The sequence below is a fragment of the Alligator sinensis genome, unplaced genomic scaffold (assembly GCF_000455745.1).
Source record: "Alligator sinensis unplaced genomic scaffold, ASM45574v1 scaffold521_1, whole genome shotgun sequence".
NCBI classification, from domain to species: Eukaryota; Metazoa; Chordata; order Crocodylia; family Alligatoridae; genus Alligator; species Alligator sinensis.
In genome coordinates this window covers 21,860-45,280 of record NW_005842374.1, presented here as the reverse complement: position 1 = coordinate 45,280, position 23,421 = coordinate 21,860, and the positions used below count along the sequence as shown (strand labels likewise).

Below are 23,421 nucleotides of genomic sequence, written 5' to 3'. Positions count from 1 at the left end.
AAACAAACTATATTTTTTATACTACCAGTGATTCAGCTGGCATCCCATTGCCAATTCTGACAGAGGCAAAGACTAAACATCCTCTTCAGTCCAAAGGACCCATTTCTTCAGGTCAGACTTAATTTGTAATGGCAGGGCAACAGAGGGAAGTTCAGTCAGCAGATGCCTGTGCTTTTCCTGTTCTCTGGGTAAGCAGCGTTCAAGCAGCCAGACTGTCCCTAATTTCAACAGCAAGGAACTGAAAGATACCTTTGTATTTGTTCCTTCCAAAAATCTGTTACGAAACCAAAAACACCACAAAATATACTGTCCAAAGTATTTTAGAAAACGTTATAGGGGCCAGCAGTGTTTATAAAACAAATGCAGAGGCAGCTGTGTTAGTCTGAAGTCAGGCTGAAGGCAGGGTAGCTTTGCACCTCACAGACTAACTGAACTGGAGATGAGTAGCATAAGCATAAACTCATGAAGGCTTATGCCAGTTCTCAACCTTTTTAGGCTCATGGCACTCCTTCAAAACTTTTCAAAATTCAGCAGCACTCCATTTAAAAACAAACATATTATGAACATTTATCATTATGACCCTATCACTAATTCATTATATTAAATTATTATATATTATAACTACATTATATTCACCCCACTGCCACCGCTGCTGCAGCCAGGTGGAACTGCACCAAGTGTCTCCTGAGGAGTCGGATCGGGACATAGCTGTGGCAGGAGTGCCTGCTTTTCTGGTCTGACCCTGCAGTGTCTCCTGGAAACAGAAGTGCAAAGGGCAGGTGGAACTGTCCCACACCCTCTGTTTCTAGGAGGAATGTCAGAGCTGAACTGGGAAGTGGCTGCAAGACAAAGCCATGTCTGCCTGCATTACGTTACATGGGAAAGCACTCCATTTCTGCTGCAGCTCTTCCCGGTTTGGCTCCAACAAGGCTCCAGGGCAGTTTCATCCCTTGGTGGTGACAGCTTGGAGACGAACACGGCTGCCATTAGGTAGAACAGCCCCAGTGTGCCTCAGTTTTCAGCAGGCATCTTGGAGCTGAACTGGAAAGAGCTCAAGTCTGCAATTAGGTTCAAGATCAGAATGTCTCAGTTTGATATGTGAAGGAGTAGATTTCAGTAGAAACAAAAGGCTGCCACCAGGAGCAGAATGCAGTTCACTTAATTCATGAGGACTATTTTTGCTGGAAACTGCTACTTTAATACAAAAAACAAATCAAATCAATGTAAATGTAATGCCTAAAAGCCTAAATCAAGATTGGGATCCTTCTGTGCCAGGCACCAAACACAGAACAGGAAACAATCCCCCACCCCTGAAGAATTTACTTCCAAATACACAAAAGAAAGAATGAGTGGGAGGGGAAAGTAATTAAGTGACTTGTTCAAGGTCACAACGCAGATTAGTGGCAATCTGGGTTTAGAATTCAAGTTATTTGCATGACTTCAGTGCAACTGGATCGCAATGCCTCCAAATTCTTTCAGGGTGCTCTCTGCACACAAAGGAAGAATTTCACCCTTAGATCAGAAAATATTATTAGCTCTCTAGGATCTGTATATTGCTATGAGGTCTTTTTAGCAAATATTTATGAGAAAATATTAATCACCCCTCACTCCTGCAGACAGAGCTTCGATTAATTGTAAATTGTTACCATTCACTTGATACTTTTTAAATGATATAATACACCCAAATCTTAAGATAATGGACAATGAGGCATTTTTAAATAACTGACTCTTCAAGTTACATGTTTATTGATAAATAGCAAGATTATAGCCCATCACAGCAGCCGTTTTTCTGTGTCCCTGAAGAAAAGTCATTATACAGTGCTCCATTCCAAATCCCTGGGGGACACTGCATATCACCACCTGTATTCAGCAAACACTGCATCCCTTTGTTGAATTGGAAGGCAGCAGCAAACCTGGAGTACCATACTGCACTCACAAGACAATGTGCCTGCCTTTGCCTGTAAGGGCAAGCCTTCAATCCTTCATATGTCCTCACAAGCACGGAGTCTGGAGGTACTCCAGGGCTCAAGCACCCATCAAAAAAAAATTAATAGGTGCTCAGCACCCATGGAGTCACCACGCTTTAAGATATTAAAAAAAATGCTTTACTGGAAGAAGCAGAGCATGACTTCAACCTGGCTCTGCAGCATCTGTAAAAATTGGGAGCTTCAGTGGGACTTTTTGGTGCTTTTAGCGAAAGCTGATTGAATCAGGTATTAGATAAAAGCACCAAAAAAAGCTCCACTAAAGCACCTGATCTTTACAGAAGCTGAAGAGCCAGGTAGAAGTAATTCACTGCCTCTTCTGGGCTTATACTCAGCTTGGCACAGGAACGTGCCAAGTTAAAAGCAAAGTGTCTTTTTTTTTTTTGTCTGCAAACAACAACGGGCAAAAAACAAAGTTGACACCTGTGTACGTCTTCATTATTTACAAGACTTCAGGCCCTGTCTGAGGTAGAAAGACAAGGCACCATACCATTAATGACAGAAAACAGTACTTCACACTTGTAAATTTAGTCTGTAAAGTAGTGCACAAGGGTACCTAGTAGTTTTTGGAGTGCTAACGTGTTTTTTAGCTACATTTTAAAGAAAGCTGATTTTACGAGGGCTTCTGAAAAATCAGGCTGGTTCAAACTAATGCTGTTTGGACACTCAAAGATGGAAGAACCCCAAAATGATTAATCGGTTTTGAAAAGATAGGCTTATGTTTATTCACAAGCATTAAGCCTCCCAGCAATATCCTCATTGTACAAGTGGGGAATGTACAGCGCAACAAGATTAAGTGAGGCACCTGTAACCATGCAACAATCTGTGGGATATCAGCAGCTAGAACTTGACAGCTCCTAGGCCTCAGTCCAATGCTGTAAACTTTAGAAAACGGTGCCAATGGAAGTTATCAAAGCTTGTTTAAGTTTCTTTGATAATGAAGGGTATTCAATTTAATAACAGTGAAAGATATCTTGGTTCCTGGTAGAAAAGACTCCTAACTGGATAAAACAGTTTAGAAGCAACTCCTAACCTCCATTTCAAAGAATACCAGCACTAGGGCAGGGGTGCTCAACTTCTGGTCCACTGAACAAATACAGCCCACTGAATCATCACATCTGGCCTGTGGGGCTCCCCACTGGTGGGGAAGTTTGGCACTGGGGGAGCCACTGGGAGGGGAGGGGGGGGAGGGGAAGGCAGAGGCAAGCCCAGACAGACAAAACAGTCCTGTTAAGCCACCCCCACACCCCTCAAGGAGCACCAGTTAACCAACAGCTAATTGCTTAATTGAGGACTCCTTAGGCCCTCTGCTGTTTTCCTCCTAGGATTTGGGTACTAGTCCCCCTTGCTCCTCCCTCCCCACTCCTGCCTGCCCTGCCACCTTCTGGTTCCTGCTGGCAGTGGTGGATTAAGATTTACTGGGGCCCTGGGCAAACAATAAATTGGAGGCCCACCACCAGGCGAGGGCAGGATCCTTATGTGCCTGCCAGGGGGCTGTGGCTAGGCCTGTCCAGCCTCCCTGGCATGTCCACGGCAAGCTGGGGGTGCAAAAGCCACTAAAGTGAAGGTGGCACTGGCTCTGGCCCGGCCTGGCCCCTCCTCCAGGTGGGTGTTACACAACTGGGGCTATGGTCTCCTAGTGCTGTGGGGCGAGCCAGGCCTGGGGCCGGGGGTGGGCAGCACTGGCTCCGCTTGCCCCCAGCTGCCCAGCAGGGCGTGGCTGTCTCATCCCATACTAGCAGTGCTGGTGCTAGGCTGCCTACAGACCACAGAGAGCAGGAGCAGGGCCACCCATGGGGCCTCATGGCAAAAGATGGCCCAGGGAAGCCACTGCCACGCACAGGGAGCCCAGCACCTTTCCTTAGCCCCTGGCCCTGGCCCAGCCAGAGGGGAAGAGTTGTGCACGGTCCAGCCAGGATGATTGCCTGGGCTGTGCTGCCCCTGGTGCCCCAGGAGGCCCCTGATTGGTGAAGGCCCCTGCCCCTGGCCCCGGCCCCATGCGTTAATGCCCCAGCAGGCAGGAGCGGATTATGTGGCTTCCCTTCCCCCACTTCTTTGCCAGACTGCACCTGCCCCAAACAAACAATAACCAGTAAACTAACCAGCTGTCACTGGGATTATCAGTTAAATGATTTATCATTTAACCTTTCACATCCCTACTTCCCCCATGGGACTGTTGGGGCCTGGCAATGCCTCCCCTTTGCATAGCCAAATGGTGTCCCCCTGCACCCACCCCAGGCACCAGATTAAGACCCCATCTGCATCTGGCCTGTGGATGGAGAAGGCATAGCCCATCTGGCCTGCCAGGGAAAAGTAAGCACCACTGATTTAGGGAAAGTGTGACAATTCTCATAGGCTGAGTATTCAAACCAATCTGAGGAGGATCTTGATGACACATCAAACTTATGTAAGAAACAGGAAAGAAAAGCCTCATCTCCGAAGGCAATTCTTTTTATCAGCCCTCTTATCTTACCTGGCAGACAAACCAGGACAAGTAATTTGCTTTCTCATTCGTGAAGACATCCTTCAGCTTATACTGTACCCTTCTAAGATGCGATTCCTTTATCAGTGAAGACAAGCTTCCTGACTATGGAGTCTGTTTCTCAGCACAGTTCAGATTATGGGAGACAGACGAGGCTGCCAGTTCTGAGAGTGATTTTGATTATTCTGATAGCAAGGGCAGGGGTCAGCAACCACGCGTGGCTGATCCCCACCCCCCAGGCACTGCAGCACCCCACTTCATAGTACCCAAGCTGTCAGCTGCTGCACCTGCCAAGCGCCACCACCCCTAATGACAGTGGAAAGAGGTAAACTCAGGGGCACAAGGAGCAAGACAGCAGCAGGGAGGGCTGCAGAGGGGATCAGTAATACTTCATATGGTAGAGAAGAGGGAAGTACCAGACTGAGCTGCACGCTGCTGATCCCACATGTTGCCAAGCACAGACTGAATCAAAGTACTTTGCAGGCTAGATCCAGCCCACAGGCTGTAGGTTGGTGATCCCTGACATAGGGTCATGCTAAAAAACACAACAACGTGAGCAGCTGCTAAGGGTCCTGCATAGCTTCAGCCGCTAACAGCTTAGTCTGTTTCTTGTAGAGGGACCACAGAGGGAGAAAACTCAATAACAGTTTCTTCATAGCAACTTGGGATGTCCTGAAATTGAAACAGTGTTTGTGGTACCTATCCCCTTATTAGAACAGGAAGGATATGGAAAGAATAGTGTGCAACACCATCCTGTTGTCTTGACTTTGTCACAGAGAAGAATCTGAACTCAACACACACTTAGGGCCTAGTCATAATATTCTATAGACTATACCAGTTCTACATGCTGCTCATAAAAACATCTACATGAAGCTAAAAGGCTTCTTTGTCACAACTTCTTTATCCAGTCAGCATTAAACGACCAGAAGCTTTTAACTACATAGCATGTAGAATTCCAATTACTCATTACTAGCTAGCACAAACAAGGTAAAATTATTAACAATTTAATCCTAATAATCCTCTGAGGAAGATGATTCTTACTGTGTTTTTACCCTAACCGGTAAAAAGAAGTGAAATGACTTATCCAAACAATACAGAGAGCCGTATTCATGGCAAGATTTGGACTTACCAGTTTATGCAACTGTGCCACTTGCACCTTCCCTAAATGCATACTGAGAGACAATCTACCAACTTCACTAAAAGGTAAAAGAACACCCTGAAATGTTTAACTCATCTAAATAGGCACTGTTACAACAAGCAACAAGTCTCATCTACCTGGTCTTCATTGCTTCTCTGACATTTTATGTGGTTTTATTTTGGGGGTTTTATTTTGCATTAATGTAGTGTACATTCAAACACAGCAGCACTCACCTACAATGTTGCTAATCCCAAATTAGTGAAAACAATCAAAATAAACATTAACTCCGTGACAAAAGGGACCACTGCTCTCTTAAATAGTTCTATAAAAAATACTCTTTGTACACAGATTATACTGGTAGCATGTCATGAATCTCTAACCAACTCCGTTGTAGGAAGGACATATTTCCTTTGAACAGTGGCACAAAAAGCAGAATATGTAAACCCATAGCTTCTTGCCCTCTTAAATTCCACGCCGCTGGTATCTGGTGATGGAATAAATCTGGATAGTAACTTCCCTTCTGAAGTGCCGGCTACAGCATTATTTCTTGGATCAAAATAATAATGGCCAGAGCTATAGCGCAGTCTTATATTCAGAACTAGTGCACTGATACAGATTTTTTGGGCCGATACCGATGGCTGATTATTGGTCGATACTGATCATATTGCCCATATGCAGCCTGGCACCTTGGAGAGCAGCATCCAGCTGGTAAGCCTGTTGTGGGGAAGGGGTGTGGGGGGGTGCAGATCAAGGTCCCCACCGTGAAGGAGACAGTGGGACTGGGGCAGGGGCTGCCCAACTGGGGTGGGACAGCTCACCCGGGGGGTGTGGGGCAGCTTCTTCCACTGCACACACCCCTGGGGTAGGCATAGGGGTTGTGTGCCCCCCACACATGGGTGACTGATGCCTCTCAAGTCAGCGGGGGGCGACACCAGCTCACTGACCGGGGTGGGGGAGTCCCCTAGTGGCCAATCGCTGAGCCCAAAACCACCAGCAGCGAAACCGGACACGCACTTCCACCAGCAATTCTGGTTTCGCAGCTGGTGTTTCCATGTGCATGTGTACCCCCTGCACGTTGCCAATGCCTATGGATCTGCACATGGGGCAAGGACGGGCTGCCACTGTGGGCTGGGGACAGCACTAGGATCTTCCTGGCAGGGAGGGGGGGCTAGGGCTGTGCTCGGGGCAGGCGGCAGCAGCAAAGCTGCCTCCCCCCAACCCCGAGATGAGCCACCTGCAGCTCCTTCCCACACTCCACCATGGCTAGGCAGTTCCTGGTGATGACAGAAGAAGGAACTGACTGAAGTTTAATCTACAAATCAATACATGCTTGTGTATTTATACACTAAAGCTGAGGAGATTGACTATTACCAATAGGTACAACATCTAATGAATAACTTGTAATTTAAGATGATCAAGGACTTGCGTTTTATTTATATATGCATTATTAAGGTACAAATTACATTTTGTTTCAGAAAGGAATAAGGGTTGGGCTTGAAGTCAAGATATTGCTATATCTATAATTCGTAGATTTTTCCTACTCAACAAAAGAACAGGACTTGGGTAGATCTTCCCTACCCAACAAAAGAGTTTAGGACAACTCAGTTCAAGGCAGGCCACTGCCTCAATGAATTTAATGCAAACTTGTAGGAGGATACAAGAAACCAAAAGATTTTCAACGCATTGCTGAAATACTGGAACAAAGTCACCATCTCGTATACGAGCTTAGCCTTGAATGAGCCGTGTAAAAACTCAATACCATTTTATTATACTCCCTCTATTATACTATTTACCATTTAATACCCTTAGAAAGTCCCTTTGAGCCAGTTTTATCCTTTTCCATTATTCTTCTACCCGTCCTTACAGAACAGAGAACAATGTTATTTCCTTGTTTGTATATCAACACTATCAATGATACTTGAAATACTGTACTCCTGCCCAGAGAACAGCTCTCACTGTCAGAACAGCCGATATACAATAAATATCTAGATATTCCCTACTAGACTGAAATATTTAAGGAAAAAAAGATCTGTAGGTAAAGTTTTAGGCTTAATCATTTGGTCTGCTGGAGTCTCCATGATAGATTAAAAAATGCTTTGTTTTCTCCAGGAAACTAAAAAGGTACCTGCAGAAAGTAGATGAGGAAACCTGAAGAAAATAAACCTATACTTCTCAAAAGCAATTCTCCCTGTGAAAAAGGAAATTAAGCTGTAATAAGGCCTGAGCCATGGGGAAATCCAGCTTCACAAGTCATTAAATCACTTTCTGGTGTGCAATTGCATTTTGAAAGTAAGATACATATCTTAATGGCATCAACTGATGCTTGAAGGGACTAAAAGTGTAACTTCTCACCACCATGGGGTCATTTAAAAAACAATATTAGTTTTGTAAAATGAAGGCTACATCACAGCTCAGATCTCATATTCAGCAGTGTCCCCCACCTAAACTCAGGTCCCTTAATAGCTTTTCTAGTCTCAGGACCAAAAAGGATACATTTTTTAACGTGCTGTAGAGACATTAATTGCTTCCTCACTTTAAAATGAAAAAGCCAAGTTTGTCCAAGCTATGTGGGAAGCACACCAGTTTCTGTAGCCAACAGTACAACATCATGCCTAGTGACCGACTCACCAGCCTGAAAGACCAGGATCCCAATTACAGTAGGGCATGCAAGGTCAGAGCAAGCCTTGATGCCATGTCTCTGGAGCCACTGTCTTATTCTGCATGCCTGTCAAGAAGGTAAATATTTTCAGTTTATAGCTAATGAAGCTAATAAAAGGCTGTCAGACTCATCTGGTCACATGTGCTTGGAAACAGACTCCATAAGATTTAACTCTTAGATCCTTATCCTAACTGCTAAACTAGATCATTACCTGTTCCAAATCTGAATGTCTAGCTTAGCAATTCCTGCTTCATATTTATTATTTATATTCTAGCAAAACCAAAGGTGCATTAGGAATAATATCACAAAGAGAAAAAATGGGCAGTGTTGAATAGAAAAATATGCATACAAGCCATTTTACTAGGCTGGTGAAAAGTACGTGTCTTGCTAGGACCAGGGTGCTGATCATGTTTTAATCTATTATTTTCAATAGCGAAAAGCTAAAGAAACAAGGTGACTTAGGGAAAAAGATTACACCAAACTCTTGCCAGTAAGAGTAATTTCATGGAACTTTGTCGTCTTCAGGAACAAATGATTATATGCATTTTTCTTGTATATGGAAGCATAACTAGGCTTAACCCTTTGGGGGTGGGGGGGAAACCACTGTACCCTGAGCACATTTAAGATGGATTTGAGACCCTCAAATGAGTCTATTTTGTATTCTTTAAAACTTTACCAAGACTTGCCCACACCAGATGGATGTAGGAAGTAGCTTTCAGGAGTTTAGTTCTTATTTTTTGAGATGGGTGCTAGAAAGGATGGATGGAAAATATTTTACTTTAGTCCAAACAAGACTTTAATAGGACCAGAAGAAAATTCATGGCAAATCCTTCCATCCTCTCAGCAAATACCACACACAATGGCAGCTGGAGATTTTTGGAGAATATGACTGTAGTATCTGTACTATTAAGCATATCTGTAACATTAAAAATAGATGGCATTTCAAACACTAAGTATATAAAGAACCCCTTATTTTTTAAGTTAGCTTTAAAATACTAACAAGAACAATGTGCCGTGTCTTATGTAGGCATCAATAAAAAAACACAACAACAAGAAGAGCAAGAATAGTAAGTCACAAGTTACATTAGCTTTCCTTTGATCTGTTCAACACTTGCAGAAAAGTGCGCTCTCTCTCTTCTATATGCAACTAATTATCATTCCCTGATCACATCCAGACCATAGGTTCTCAACTAGTCTTACTAATATTAATAGCACCTTTGCACAAATATAAAAGTTATTTCTTATCCAACTTCATTAAACAAATTTGTCCAAAACAATTGTCATACGCACTTTCCTCAATACTATCCTGATAAAAATCCAAACAACAGACAGTTTCCATTAAATATATCCAAGTTCTGTCAACCACGTGAGTTATTTTGCATCATATCAGAAACAGTGCAAATACACACACACACACTTTTTAATGCAAAAATATACATCCCCCCCACCCCAATTAGAATATATCCTTACAAAATTAAACTGGGCGTCAGTCTTCTGGAACTTCCCAAATTTTCAGAGGAGGTAGCATCTGCCAATTAATAAAGAAAAAAAAATGATGCAATTGAGTTTAAATGCAGAGGTCTATTCTCCAGTGACTGCATGAAAGATCTGTGAGAGCTATGACCATTCTGGCTAATGAGAGTTGTATGCAATTTCCCAGAGCACAGATAGAGGACAAGTATTACAGTCTAAGGAGGGATGTCTTAGGGTATTACAGCTCTAGAAAATGTAATAAATAGCCCATTTACTATCCTGTACATAGTAAGAGTATGCAAATGCTTGCCTGACCTTTATGCAAAGTATCTGTGCCTTTGCCATGTGCCACAACTAGCTGACCTATGAGATTAAAATCCTTTGTAATGATTATTAAACGTACTACAATTAGACAGTATTGATGAATTGTATACCATTCACTAATTGAATGGTACAATCACTGTTCACATTTTATTTTGCTACTTCCTGTTTTTCACCCAGTTTGATACTGAACCTTTTTGTTGGTTAAGTTCCACATCAGCTGAGTGATATAACATATGCTTGAAAATATTAGAAAATATATTTCCATTTGATTTCTATTTTCAACTTCATAGAAATATTTCAGTTGCTCTTGGGTTTGGTAATTTTTATTTTGCAATAACAAACCTGGCCCAAATTCAACCTGGTGGTCTCTAATACCTCTATATAGTAATAATAATAATAATAATAATAATAATAATAATAATTTTAAAAAAAATCAATAAATACATGCATATAGATGTGTATATGGAGACTAATGGATATTTATTCAGATTTTTTTTGTTAACAAGTTACCTAAATATCCTAAATTGGGGGTATAAACAAAAGTAAAAGATGTGGTATGTGGCTTTTATAATATGGCGCTAATACTAAAAAAAAAAAAATAAAAAAATAAAAAAATGCAGAGCTTGAATTGCAAGACTCTTTTGCAAATTAAGCCGCTCTGCTGGAGAGACCCGAGAAAAAACATGCGATTAGTCCATTTTGGTGCCATAGTTGTCAAGTATTAAATAGTTTCAACTTCCTTTGACTTCAGTTCATTGGAGAAATATCCCCCTTAGAGATGCCACTCAGACAAGAGGAAAGAAGATGGTCCATGTGACTGAGGTTAATCCTTTTGTATTTTGTATAATAGACTGATTATCTGGCAGATATTTCCCACCACTCAGTATGTCAGTACTCTTTCTATACTAGAGGGCTGATATTAGAATTTGATTAAGTGAATTTGGGGAGGGGGGAGGTCTCATCCTGGCTTTCACTACTATCATTAGATTGATATAGCACAAAGGCACCTGTTATATTGAGATGGGCATCATCACCTGTTGCAGTTCAGAAATGAGGATCACTGGCAAACGAAGAAGGACAGGAGTTGAAGCATTCACACACATACATTGTGCCTTCATCTGGCTAGAGATATGGGCCCATCAAGTTTAAGAAAAGCTATCTGCTTGAACTGGGCAGAAATCAGACTATCCAATTATCCCCCCCTCCACAGATAACAAAAGGGATACAAGTAGAAGATCATATTCTGTTTCTCTTTTGCCATCATGTCTGGCTCTAAATGTCATAAAATTATGTCCCTGCTCAGGAAACTTGTAAGAAATGTTTATTGTGGAAACGCTGAGATCTTAACTGTGCACACAGCATAGCCATGCTACAGTCAAGTACTAGGATGTTCCAGTGGGAACCTTGCTGTTCCAATGAAGTGACTGTCCTCATTCAGAGGACGAGTCATTGAACAAAATGACTTAGTGTCATGTTGCATTCAAATCCTTCCTTTGACAAGATTTTTTTTGTGTTTAGTTAATAGCAAGGGGTCGATAGCAAATACAAGCTCTTCATCTGTTGATCTATGAATAAATCAATGTATAGTATTATATTTCAAGAAGGAACTGATCCTTGTGTCTGTCAGCAAATCTTATATCAGAACAGTTCTCTGGGTTTCTGCTTGAAGCAAAATGCACAAGTGCAAAGTAAAAATAAAGAACCCAGCCTATGTCTAGGGATGCCACCTCTGTTTGAATCTATTCTGGGAGGCTTCATTACTTGACATAATGACATAAGTTACTTGACATCAGGAAAGCAAGTGCACATGACTATTACATTTTAAAAACCCGCTGGACTACTGTATAAATCCAAAGAGGTGATACTACTTCCCCTCTATCGGGCGCTGGTCAGACCGCAGTTGGAGTACTGCGTGCAATTCTGGGCACTGCACTTCAAGAGGGATGCGGATAACCTGGAGAGGGTCCAGAGAAGGGCCACTCGTATGGTTAAGGGCTTGCAGACCAAGCCCTGTGAGGAGAGACTGGGGCACCTGGACCTCTTCAGCCTCCGCAAGAGAAGGATGAGAGGCGACCTTGTGGCTGCCTATAATTTCATCATGGGGGCACAGAAGGAATTGGTGATGTTTTATTCACCAAGGTGCCCCTGGGCGTTACAAGAAGTAATGGCCACAAGCTAGCAGAGAGCAGATTTAGATTGGACATTAGGAAGAACTTCTTCACAGTTAGAGTGGCCAAGGTCTGGAACGGGCTCCCATGGGAGGTGGTGCTCTCCCCTACCCTGGGGGTCTTCAAGAGGAGGTTAGATAAGCATCTACCTGGGGTCATCTAACGCAGCTAGCTGGGGTCACCTAGACCCAGCCGTCTTTCCTGCTTATGCAGGGGGTCGGACTCGATGATCTTTTGAGGTCCCTTCTGACCCTAACATCTATGAATCTATAAATCGGATCCAATATTTAATGTTTATTTTAACAAATACCCTATCATTTATCTTCTGGGTGACTCTCAGCAATCTCCTGGAGATTTATATCCAATTCCTGGAGACACCAGGACAATCCTGGAGGACTGGCAATGCTACTTATGTCTGGTTTCTCCCTCTTTAAAACAAGGATAATATTAACAATCTCCTATGTAAAAAGCTTTGAAATCAAGAGAGATATATAAGATTTAAGCTGTCTTCTCGGCAGCATCGCCTGGCTCGGCACCAACTACCACTTGTTATCAGAGGCGTCCTGGGGAAGTGGAGTTTATACCGGGACCATTCCTGTTAAGCAAGTTTCCCCGTAATCACTCAGCGCATCTGTCCGTGGGAGAAGCGCCCAGTCACTCTGGCACCCAGCTACCAGACGCGAGCGCTAAAGGGACGTTCGACTCTGGGGCCCCTGCCAAGCCGACGGCACTTCCAGGCATCTCAACATCACCCATGTTTTCCCCTGAAGTTGCTCTTCCCCCAGGGCGAAGGACACTCCCTGGCACCAGCTGCTGCAAGAGGAACTGACAGAGCCCAGCTCATCCTGCTGCCACCATGTCCCAGCACAGGGACCTCCGGGGCGCCCCACGCACGGGCCCACTGCCAATATTACCACCCCCGTCCAGCTCAGCGCAACCTCCGCCCCTCCTGGGCGCGGAGCACCCAGCATCCCCGTCACCCCGCTCGGCCTCCCGCTTCCTCATGCTTCCCCCTGGCTCTGCCAGACCCCCCGGCTGCAAGGGCTGAGCGCGGGGCCCACACAACCGAGCTCCGCCGCCGCGCGCCGGGGGCTGCCGCCGGCGCCTCCTCATAACCCGGGCCTGGACGGCCCAGGCCCCGCCCCCGTTGCTACGCCGCCGGGCCGCAGCCACGTGACCCCCGTCGGGCCCCGCCCGCCCCGCGTCACGTGACTCGGACCCACGTGACGGGCAGGCGTTCACATGATCCTCGCGTTTTCCAGCCCGTACAGCATCGCGGGCCTCGGGGGCGGGGCGCTTGTGGCCCCCGAAGTATCTCCCTGCCGGGCAGAGGAAGCGGAGCTGGGCACAGACGGGAGAGTGGGAGGTGGCAGGATCTTTTCTTTGCGCCGGGACCCGAGGGACGAAGAAGATGCGAGCGCGGCCGGAGCAGGCAAATACCCGGTGGTGCACGGCGCGTGCATCAGCAATCTGGTCAGGTGCCTGATGAAGCCCTTGTCGCTGACGAGCCCGGTTCGGGAGCAGCTCGGCGTGTTAAAGTGTGTCGGATCCAGGAGCCATTTTAACTTTACAGTCTGCTGCTCCAGATCAAAGCTACGCCCAGTGAGCGCCAGATCTTCCCTCCAGCCTGGGGGAGGTTCTGCTCACTCCTCCCAGAACGACTCCATATAATTTTGGCACAACCCTGCCTTCTAGAGCAGTCTCAAACCTTTGCTGTACAAAATGTTTTTGGGGATACAGGTTACAGCATCACTTAAATGTACTTGCTTGTAAATTCAGCCACATCATTTTGACAGCAGGAGGGGAATACCCAGTCGAGGTCTTCGTCACCCACCTGTACATAGCTGCAAAATAAACTGCTGCAGTCAGCTTGTGCAATCCTGTCTGCAGCTAGATTACACAAGGACGTGCCTTTGTGCAGTAGGTGTCACATGTGGTTCAATGTACTTGGACAAAAACTAAATTGGATTATCCAGTCATCACGAGCTGTTAAGGCATAGGTGATACAAAATAGCAACTGTTTATTCTACAGGCTGGTGTAGAGTAAGAGTCGGCTCATCAAAAGGCATTACTATGGAGCCTAGAGGCCCTACAGTGCTAAGTACTGAAAGACAGCAAGCCAAATTCCTGTCTCTTGTAGAGTTAGTAACTACCACTGTTCTGCAGGATGCTTTTGCATTTTTACAACTCTGCAGACAGAGGAAGTGGTCTGTTTTCAAATAATGCTCCATAACACAGCACATCTTTTGTCAAAGAGAACTGCTTGACTTATTTGTTATGCTAGTTACTAAAGAGACATTTACCAACTGCAGAATTAACATCAGTATATTTTACTGGATAAACACTGAAAGTCATCATCAGGAGGAGGCACAGAAAGTGGGACTAGCAGATTAGGATTCTATAATCAAGCCCCTCTAAGCAGAAGACTGAAATAGGGTACCTATATTCCTAGCTCCAATAACTAAGTGACCAATGTCCCTTGAAGCCTTCAAGACTGCTGTGCAAGTAAAATGGCATAAAACAGCACTTTCTAATCTTTTCAATTATGCAAGCCTACTTTTAGTGCAAGTCCAACTCTTCCAAGAGAACTGCTGTTGGAGTAACAACCCCAGTTTAGAAACTACTGATAGGAAATAGAACCCTCCCCCCTTCATGAACGAGAGAGAAGTATAACTAGTATGCACTGCATTTTACATGGCAAAGTCCAACGCTCCAATTTCAATTAAGGAGCGGGCCCAATACTAAGGCAGATCTCCCTGCACTGGAGATGAGGTCTTTATGGACCTCATTGAAATAAACCCTTTAAAAAAAACTTTTTTTAACCAATATGCTTAACATTTCTTACTATAAAATATGGGACAGGAACAAACTAGATGAAACAGGAGTTTAATGCATTTATTATACCAGTAATGCCATGAGGTACATGGCAATCAGTAAATGGATGCAATTACACATATGACATAAGCATGTTTTAATGGAAAAATCCACACTAGTTCAGGGTTGTAATCACTGTAAATCAAAAGCTAGTCTTCTCTCCATTCCTTTGGAGTGACTCTGCCAACCGGTGACAAATTCCACTCTATTCCAGTTTGTGTTGCCACCTGGAAGAGGATAAAGTTACAAGAAGAAATTAATGTACCCTTAAGTCAGGAAAAACCCATATTTTTAAGTTAGCTATATAAAGCAGTTGACACAAATTCTGTTTTTCTTAAAGTTAGATTTCAAATAGCTGTTTGAAGACAACTTGGAGAGTACACTGAAGTCATTTTATTTTCTAATAGTACATTTTTAGACATCAAACCTAACAATTTTATTCACTCTTTATTATAGCAATAGCATTAATATATCTATACTAGAAGAGTAATTTGTGTTTCAAGCATGTAGGAATTCTCTTAAGATCCACCTCATACCTGTAATATTATATAGTGCAAGAACCAGATGTATAGTCCTCTAACTTAAAACCACATGCTGCTTTCCCAAACCATATATTTAAGAAGTTCAGCATATGCAACAACATTAGAATAATACATATCTCTTATAATATAGCTACCCATTACTTTAATCAAAATAAGGGAATTTGAGAATTTAACATCTTTTCTTTTTACATGAAAGTACATAAAAATAAACCACTTATTAGCTTATGTTTAATTACATTGCCCTCCTAACCAAGATTTCTAAGTGGCAATAAAATAGGTGTTCAATAGACAGTTACTTTGAATGTCAAGTCTAAGCCTGGATTTAAAAATCTCTTCCATTTCTACTATTATTTCATAAGTCATTTTCTTTTAGGAAGCTCTGAAACCCTGATTTTGCATTGTGTACCACACAGACAAATGCTTAAAGTAACTCAAGATCAGGGCTACATTTGCATCAGACCCCCATCAGTGGTACCAGTTATACAATACTTACATATGTCCACACAGCGAGGCAAAATACAGTTCCACCAATTAGCACCATGTTTCCATATTTATCATGAAAGTCAGGTTCGTGTTTCTGATGAACCTGTCTTGCTGAAATCCTCCAAATGTCCCGAGCTAAAATAAATAAATGTAAGGTTCAAAGAGAGATCTACAAATGCATTAAAATACTCAGCTCTCCAGGAAGCTTCACCTATTCAGAGATGGATATACTAAACACAAGGATGCTTTCTATTCAAATAAATCAGTTTAATTCCATTTTGTTGGTGAATAGTTTTAAAAATCTCAATAAGAAGTACAATTCAAGAATCCTCCACACAAATGAACATTTGCTATCTCCTTTTACACTCTCCAATGCTGCACTATTTCTTCAGTTACTAAAACATGTAACTGTGAATGATCACTGATCAGTCATGAACTCCAAGGAAGTCTACCTTTAATTTAAACGTTACTAGAAGTAACTAGAGTACTAGTACTGTGGGGCAGATAATGCTGAATTAGATACAAGAAGAGGGGCTGGGGACTGCAGGATTTGCAAGTGTTTTCTTTTGTAGATACAGATGTAAACTTGAGGTCCAAACAAATGGCTTTGGAAGAGACCATATCAGCAGTTGTGTTGGGTAAAAAGGTCTTGGGGCAATAACAATAGGAAGTCCTGCTTTTAGTGAAAGGACTAATTTGGCAGGGGGGAAGGGGGCAGAGAAACCCTGGTCATACCTAGTTCACTCTCCCCTTATGCACCCACTCGGTGCCACTATGACAAGTTTTAATTCAATTTAATGTTAATTCTATGCTGTTTCAGTAAAAACAAACAAACAAAAAAACAGATTCTCTATCTATGGCTCTAGTGAGATATCCTGGAGCACGAATTAGCTTCAAGGTACACATACTGAACAAGAGAGGTTGAGCTAGCAAGAAAAGGGGAAAGAGAATGGAGACAAAAATACCAAACACGCATGCAGGCTTTTCAGTGCCAACCTTAATGCTAACCTGCTTTCAAGGGAAGTAGAAAGTAGGCAAGAATAAGCAGCTATGGATTATTGAACTGTTACCAGCACTATATATTCTTCCAGGAACATTTCAGCAGTTTGGATTTATTATTATTATTATTATTTTACAGTAAAACCACCATAATAAACATTCCAAGAACACCTGTAACTTCAACCTAAATACCGTATTAAGTTAAACATTGGTATAAGATTCAGTTTGAATAAGTATGAAAAAAACCTGCCACTGCATGCACCCTAATGACGTAGTCAATCTCTTCCTGGGCTGGACCCGATGACTTTAAGGAGGTCCCTTCCAGCCCTAATTTCTACGGAACCTGTGAAATCCGAGGGCTTTCAGACATTAACATTTATTTCTAACGGTCGTCCTGCCACATCCGGCAGAAGACAAGCCAGTCATGCTGAAAGAGGCAGACAAGGTTTCTTTGGGAAGATGCGATCTCTTTTATTAGAGCAACTAAATCGTTGCGGAAACTGTTCCTTACAAGCTTTGGGGCACAAACACCCTTCCTTCAAGCACAGGGAGAGTCTGCTGGGGTTTTGCCTTCTCAGTCTGTGCCCCAAAGCTTGCAACGAACAGTTTCCCCAACGATGCAGGCAGTCTAATAGAAGACATCGCATCTTCCCCATGAACCATGTCTGTGTCCCTACACCACCGACCCCCCGCGGGAGCCCTCCTACAGCCCTGCTCGCATCTGGGCGACCCCAGGCAGCCTCTCTCCATATTAAAAGTTTTTAATTGTTTTTGCTTTTCAAAGCAACAGACGAGGCGGCGCCCACAGGGGCAGCAACCTGCATGCCGAGACCCGATGCCAGACCCGGCTTGGGGCTGCGAGCGCTGCAACCATGTGCCCCCGGGTCTGCCTTCAGCACGAGCCCTGCGTCCTCCAGGCCTCACAGCCCCTCTCCTCGCGGCAGGAGTGTCCCCGTCCCGGCCCCGCTCACCCGTGCGGCCCAGCGCAGCGCGGACCCAGGGCAACATCGCGGCAAAAGAACCGGTCCCGCTGCAGCGCCCTTGGCAAACGGTGAAAAACAAAATGGCGACCAACCGGAAGTCGCCGCCCGCCACGCATGCGCAGAGGCGCAGGGCAGCCTGGGAAATGTAGTGTTGGGGTAGGGCTCGGGAAACGCGCGGCTGTGCAGCGGAGGGCAGCGGACGGGGGCCGGGTAGAAGCAGCTTGGAACAGACGGCAGTCCCGACGCAGAGCTGTGGAAGGCAGTGGCAGGGGTGACAGGTGCGCAGTAAGACACTAAGGAGCGCCCCGCGGCTTAGTGCAGCGCAGTGTCAGGATGGCCGAGTGGTCTAAGGCGCCAGACTCAAGGCGTAGCTGTCTTCCGTAGCAGACGGGTGTTCTGGTCTCCGTATGGAGGCGTGGGTTCGAATCCCACTTCTGACACTAGTATTTTTTGACTTTTTTAAAATTTATTTTGCAATTCCTGTGCCCGGGCAGGGAGAGACAACGCCAACAAAAAAAAAGAAGCGTTTTATGGCTCATTCGCCTGCCTAAAAGCAGTGCCCCCCACTCTCTCACGTCAGGGAGACAAGCTCTGACGTCATGGCCTGTCACAATCTTCCGGCTTTCACCCTCTTCCTCGACTAACCAATCACAGGGCGGCATCTTGCCTCGTTGCCGGCCGCGGAGGGGTGCTTGGGCCAATAGGAAGCAGAGCGGTTGGGGCTCAGCCAATAGGAAGGCAGGGGGCCGCACCCCTCGGCCAATGGGCAGGCGCCCGCCAAGGAGCTCAGCCAATCGGCGCGGCGCTGCCGGGGAAGCCACAGACATGGCGGCGCTGCGGGTGGCGGCGCTGGGGTGGCTGGTGCTGCTGCTGGCCGGTGGAGGCCCCTGGGCCGCGGGGCAGAAGAGGAAGGAGGTGAGGGCCGGGCGGGGATGGGCGGTGCTGCGGGCCCTCCCTGCTTCGGGACGGGTTGTGCAGCGCCGGGCAGCAGCGGGCTCCTCCCCAGCGGGGGCTCTCACCCGACCCTCCCAGGCCGCCTGAGAGGCCCCAGCCAATGCTGCCAGGTCTTAACTATGGCTGTATCGTACTGGAAGCTCAAAAATCAATCGGGTTTGGTGAAAAAAAATGCAAATCAGTCTTAGTTACTTTCAGTTGCTCACTATCAGTCGCGGGCGAGTGAGAGCTGGTCATTGAAGTGGACACTTTCCCTTCATTTGAGGGAAGCAGCCGTAAGAAAGTGCTGGCAGCAAACCCACGAGTCGGTTAAGACTCTCGGAGAGCGACTTGGGTTTTGCACATGCTGCGCCAGTGGGCTGCCTGGGAAATAACAGCTTATTTTGGAGGCTTTTACTATTATTGATCTCTCGTGGTGCTGAGGGTTGAAATGATCGTGCGAATAGGATAGTTATTGTCCACCTGGCAGCGCTGCCTCCAGCTTCCCAAGTGAGTGAATAGATGGCAGCACTCGGCTCCCTGCAGAGGGGCCCAGAGGTGCGGGGCGGGGGATAGGCCAGGCAGGGAGAGCATGAGCCTGTGCTGTGCCGCGCTGCTTGTCTCCTCACACCTCGGTTGTCACCTCTCAGCACCCTTCGGAGGATCCTGCGGGTGCCCTGGTTGAGGAGCGCTGGTGGGGGGTGCCCTGGTTGGGAGTGCTCCTGGAAGCTCTTGTTTTGCAGCTGTTCGTAGACAAGGGGATAAGTCCACCCTTCCCTTCAGGGGCGGCCAGTCACCAGTCCAGTCTCTTGGGCTATGGATAGAGTGGACCTAAAACTGCTTTAAAAGGGTGCAAGGATTTGCTGCTCAAGAGTGTGTCCCAGTTGTTCTGCCTTCACTGTTACATCTGGCTGCTCTGACAGCAGTGCTCCGTAAGCTTTAGTGGCTGTCGTTTTAACCTGGAGTGGAACCAGGTTAATGTTACGACAGTCTTGTTCCATTTATGCTGCTGTAGGAACGGAGTGCTGTGACAGCGACGTTGGAACATCTTATACATGCATTATTTCATACTAGGATGACTTTTAGCCCTTGTCCACACTCTGGTTAGAACCTTGTGATCTTCGCTCGGGTCTTACCAATTTGCAAGCAGCTGAGAGTCATGCGCCATTTTGCTCAGAGAATGGTGTGAAGTAACTGGCAGCTGCATGAAGGAATGAAAAGGATCAGAAAGAGGATGTAGATAGCGTAATTTCTCAGGGTTCATTTTCAGGTGCTGGAAACTGAGCTCATATTCCATTGCTAGTGTGTAGGCTACAGGTGAAAAAAGTATAGGTTTTCCTCACCAACCGCTGGGGTTAGGTTCCTGAAAGTTTCTGTGGCTGGCAAAACCATGGTTGGCAAGAGAAAAGGCTTATGGGAAAAATGGCAGGGGGCAGGCTAATGAACAGCCACAGAAAACCGTGGTTACTCAAAACTATACCGTGGTAGCCAAAATGGTATACAGAACATTAAGCATGGATACTCAAAACCGTGGTTGGTGAGGGAAACCTGTATCATCGTATGTTTGCCCCTGTTTAATGCCTTGATAAAATACCCATGTCTGTAGTATTGATTCAAGAAGATCTGGGATGGAAATAGAAAGGGAGCTGAAACTCACAATAGAGATTGTATTGGTAGGGCAGGGTTGGGACGTTCTGCACAGTATTTGTAGTTGCATGCCCATTTTCAGCCACCTGTGTTAATGAAAACACAGTTTAAAAAGAAAGATTAAACTAATCTTACAGTCATATATTCATAAACCTTTTGTGGAAAGGTGAGAGGGGTGTGGTCACTGATAAGAAGGGAAGAAGGGAGTGTTGACTTTACCTTAGTGGCAGCAACTAAAACAAATCAGTGAATATATAATTTAGGTCACTTGAAAATGGGAATTTTTAATTTTAATTTACATGGTGGTAAATTGCAAATTATTAATTATATAAATTATGTGATCTTAAAATGTTATGACTAGCAGAAAGTACCGGGACTTTGCAAACTTGTTTAAAATTAAATATCCAACTATTTGTGGATCATTACCTATGGATAAGGAACTGTGTATTCCTTGAGTAATATTAACATCGACCATATAACATATAGCTATATTTTCTGTATTCATCTTTCTGACATGTTACCATGAGACTTAACACTTCAGAGCATGTAAAGACTTGGTTCAACTTAACATGTCGTCCTTTTCTTTTTTTTCTTTCTTTGTTTTTAAAGCATCTCTCTGGCTTTATTTTTTTTAGATGGTGTTATCAGAAAAAGTTAACCAGCTGATGGAGTGGGCCAGCAAAAGACCTGTTATTCGAATGAATGGAGAGAAATTTCGCCGCCTTGTAAAGGCACCACCAAGAAACTACTCAGTGATTGTGATGTTTACTGCCCTTCAGCCTCACCGTCAGTGTGTTGTATGCAAGTATGGATTTAGTTCAAGTCTAAATAGCTTAAGTATGTTCTCTTCTGTATGTATGTTCAGCTGCTTATGTTCTTTAGGAGATAAACCTGTACCCTTTCCTAATTAAATTGAATCTGTTGCCTGCAGATAGGAGAAACACACTAATATACCTACACTTAAAACTATAGTAGCTAAGTATCTCATACATCTATGTGCACAAATAATATAAAATTATATTTATAGTTTTGATGTCTGCTGAAGTAACGGTAGTTGTGCAGTGTGAAAAAGGAAAGTGTTGTATGCAAATTTAATTACAATTTTGGACAAATATAGAGGTTAAAAAATATTTTTTGGGCATGAGAGCTAAAAAAAATATTTACAGGTTTGCTTTTGTATCTTGCCAATTGACATTTCATATAGATCTAGTGCGGTTAATTTATTTGCAGCGATATTATTCCAGATCCTTGAGTTGACTATAGCCCCTCTGCCTTGCTCCAGAGGTATAAGGGGCTGTAAAGGTGGCTTCAGTGACAAATTGGTTAAATTCCTTTGTTCTTGTGTAGAGTTATACTGGGGGAAGAGAGCACACCTGGTTGCATTCTGATAATCTGTGCACCTCATGACAGTCCTTTGGATTTGGGCAACTCGGCACAATTTGAAGCAACCGTGCATTCATGTTTGCATGCATGTAGTCCCAGACCCATACTGGTAGACCAACCCATGCCTATAAGTCTTAAATAAAATTGTGGTATCCAGTGCTTCCATCAAATAAAAACATTATGAATGTGCACTTAAATATTATACAGAATGTATTAGTTCAGAGCCTTTTTCAGTTAAGTGGGTGTGGTAGATGGTATAGTTAGAATGAGACATTGTATCTGGAAGGATGTTTGAGTTGCATCTAATGTTTTGGACAAACACTCATCTGTTTTTATGTATTTATACAGGCAAGCTGATGAAGAATACCAGATTCTGGCAAATTCTTGGCGATATTCCAGTGCATTCACCAATAAGATTTTTTTTGCTATGGTGGACTTTGATGAAGGCTCAGATGTATTTCAGATGGTAATCTCTGTCTCATTTTTTTAAGTGAGTTTTATTAGGACACTGGAAAATGGGGGAGTAGTGATTAGGAAATATATACAAAATATTAAGGTACAGTATTCTATGTTAAAGCATAAGGGCAGGCCTGTCTAAAGCAGTGGTGCTCAACTTCTTGGTCCTGTGGGTCAGATAAGTGTCTCAGGCCCATCAATGTGCCAGAATTGGACCCTGGTGGTTTGGCACTACCCTTTCCTGCTCCCATGCATTGAGATTGGATCCTGAGGGGGGCCAGTATTGCCTCCTCCTGCCCCCTATATGCCAGGATTGGACCCTGAGGGCCTGGCACCATCCCTTTCCACTTCCTGTGTGCTGGGATTGGGTCTGGTTGAGGAGGAGGGTAGCACTGCCCTCTCCTGCCCCTTCCCTCCTGTGCCAGGATTGGGCCCTAGGGCCCAGTGCATCCCTGCCCAGCCCTATGCATTGGGATCGGATGTAGGTTCCAGTGCCTGGGGCTCGAGGCTCCCCACACGTCCAGAGATTTGGCATCAGGGAAGCAGTGCCACCACTCCCCCTGCCGTGAAATTTCCAGACCTGTAGGGAGCCCCGCAGGCCTGATGAGGTGGCTCCATAGGCCACCTCTGGGTTCTTTCTCTAAAGTGACTGCAAAATTTTACTGTCCTTTAACCCAAGAGAAATATGCAAGTTATCGCCAATACTATATATACTGAATATGCATGAGGGATGAACTGAGTGACCTAATTGTGTCTCGGGAGGGATACAGGAGTTAATGGTTGGTTGAATTCTCCAATACATAAGAGGTGATGGAGAAGAAATATAAAGTGCATAGAAATATCTTTAGGTTAATAGAAAATTTTAGGTTAGACCTTTGTTGTTGCTTGACTT

General features: G+C 44.5%; 3 protein-coding genes and 1 non-coding gene across 10 annotated transcripts in view; 2 read left to right on the top strand and 2 right to left on the bottom strand.

Annotated features, from left to right (window-relative positions):
• Nucleotides 1–11,464, bottom strand: part of ATP7A (ATPase copper transporting alpha) — a 57,528-nt gene extending 46,064 nt beyond the window's left edge. For 2 of the 6 annotated variants that reach the window (XM_025210827.1, XM_025210829.1), the window contains exons 1-2: nucleotides 11,069–11,460; nucleotides 9,735–9,792 (exon numbers count right to left, since the gene is read on the bottom strand). The gene's annotated coding sequence lies outside the window, so the exon portion shown is untranslated. Of the gene's footprint in view, nucleotides 1–8,233; nucleotides 8,331–9,734; nucleotides 9,799–11,068 lie in introns of those variants that run through there. The other 4 variants (XM_025210828.1, XM_006029364.3, XR_003095412.1 and 1 more) reach the window with 3 other exon arrangements.
• A 3,635-nt stretch (nucleotides 11,465–15,099) lies between these two features.
• LOC102380429 (cytochrome c oxidase subunit 7B, mitochondrial) lies at nucleotides 15,100–18,243 on the bottom strand. Its single transcript, XM_006029362.3, has 3 exons — nucleotides 18,099–18,243; nucleotides 16,139–16,263; nucleotides 15,100–15,330 (listed from the first exon to the last, which is right to left on the bottom strand). The coding sequence occupies exons 1-3, from the start codon at nucleotides 18,133–18,135 to the stop codon at nucleotides 15,253–15,255; spliced, it is 240 nt and encodes a 79-aa protein (XP_006029424.1). The 5' UTR covers nucleotides 18,136–18,243; the 3' UTR covers nucleotides 15,100–15,252.
• A 194-nt stretch (nucleotides 18,244–18,437) lies between these two features.
• TRNAL-CAA lies at nucleotides 18,438–18,550 on the top strand. Its single transcript has 2 exons — nucleotides 18,438–18,475; nucleotides 18,505–18,550. It is a non-coding gene; the product is annotated as a tRNA-Leu (tRNA).
• Nucleotides 18,551–18,896: 346 nt separating this feature from the next.
• MAGT1 (magnesium transporter 1) overlaps nucleotides 18,897–23,421 on the top strand; it is a 19,998-nt gene continuing 15,473 nt past the window's right edge. For both annotated transcript variants that reach the window (XM_025210832.1, XM_006029361.3), the window contains exons 1-3: nucleotides 18,897–19,025; nucleotides 21,326–21,495; nucleotides 22,422–22,539. In XM_025210832.1, coding sequence (XP_025066617.1) covers nucleotides 18,936–19,025; nucleotides 21,326–21,495; nucleotides 22,422–22,539 — 378 coding nt within the window. In that variant the 5' untranslated portion in view covers nucleotides 18,897–18,935. The remainder of the gene's footprint in view (nucleotides 19,026–21,325; nucleotides 21,496–22,421; nucleotides 22,540–23,421) is intronic.

Coding starts and splice junctions, on each gene's coding strand:
- LOC102380429 (XM_006029362.3), bottom strand. CDS start 18,135: ATGTTGCCCTGGGTCCGCGCTGCGCTGGGCCGCACGG. Junction 16,264..18,098: donor CGCTGCGCTGGGCCGCACGG/GTGAGCGGGGCC, acceptor TATTTATTTTAG/CTCGGGACATTTGGAGGATT. Junction 15,331..16,138: donor GCCTCGCTGTGTGGACATAT/GTAAGTATTGTA, acceptor ATCCTCTTCCAG/GTGGCAACACAAACTGGAAT.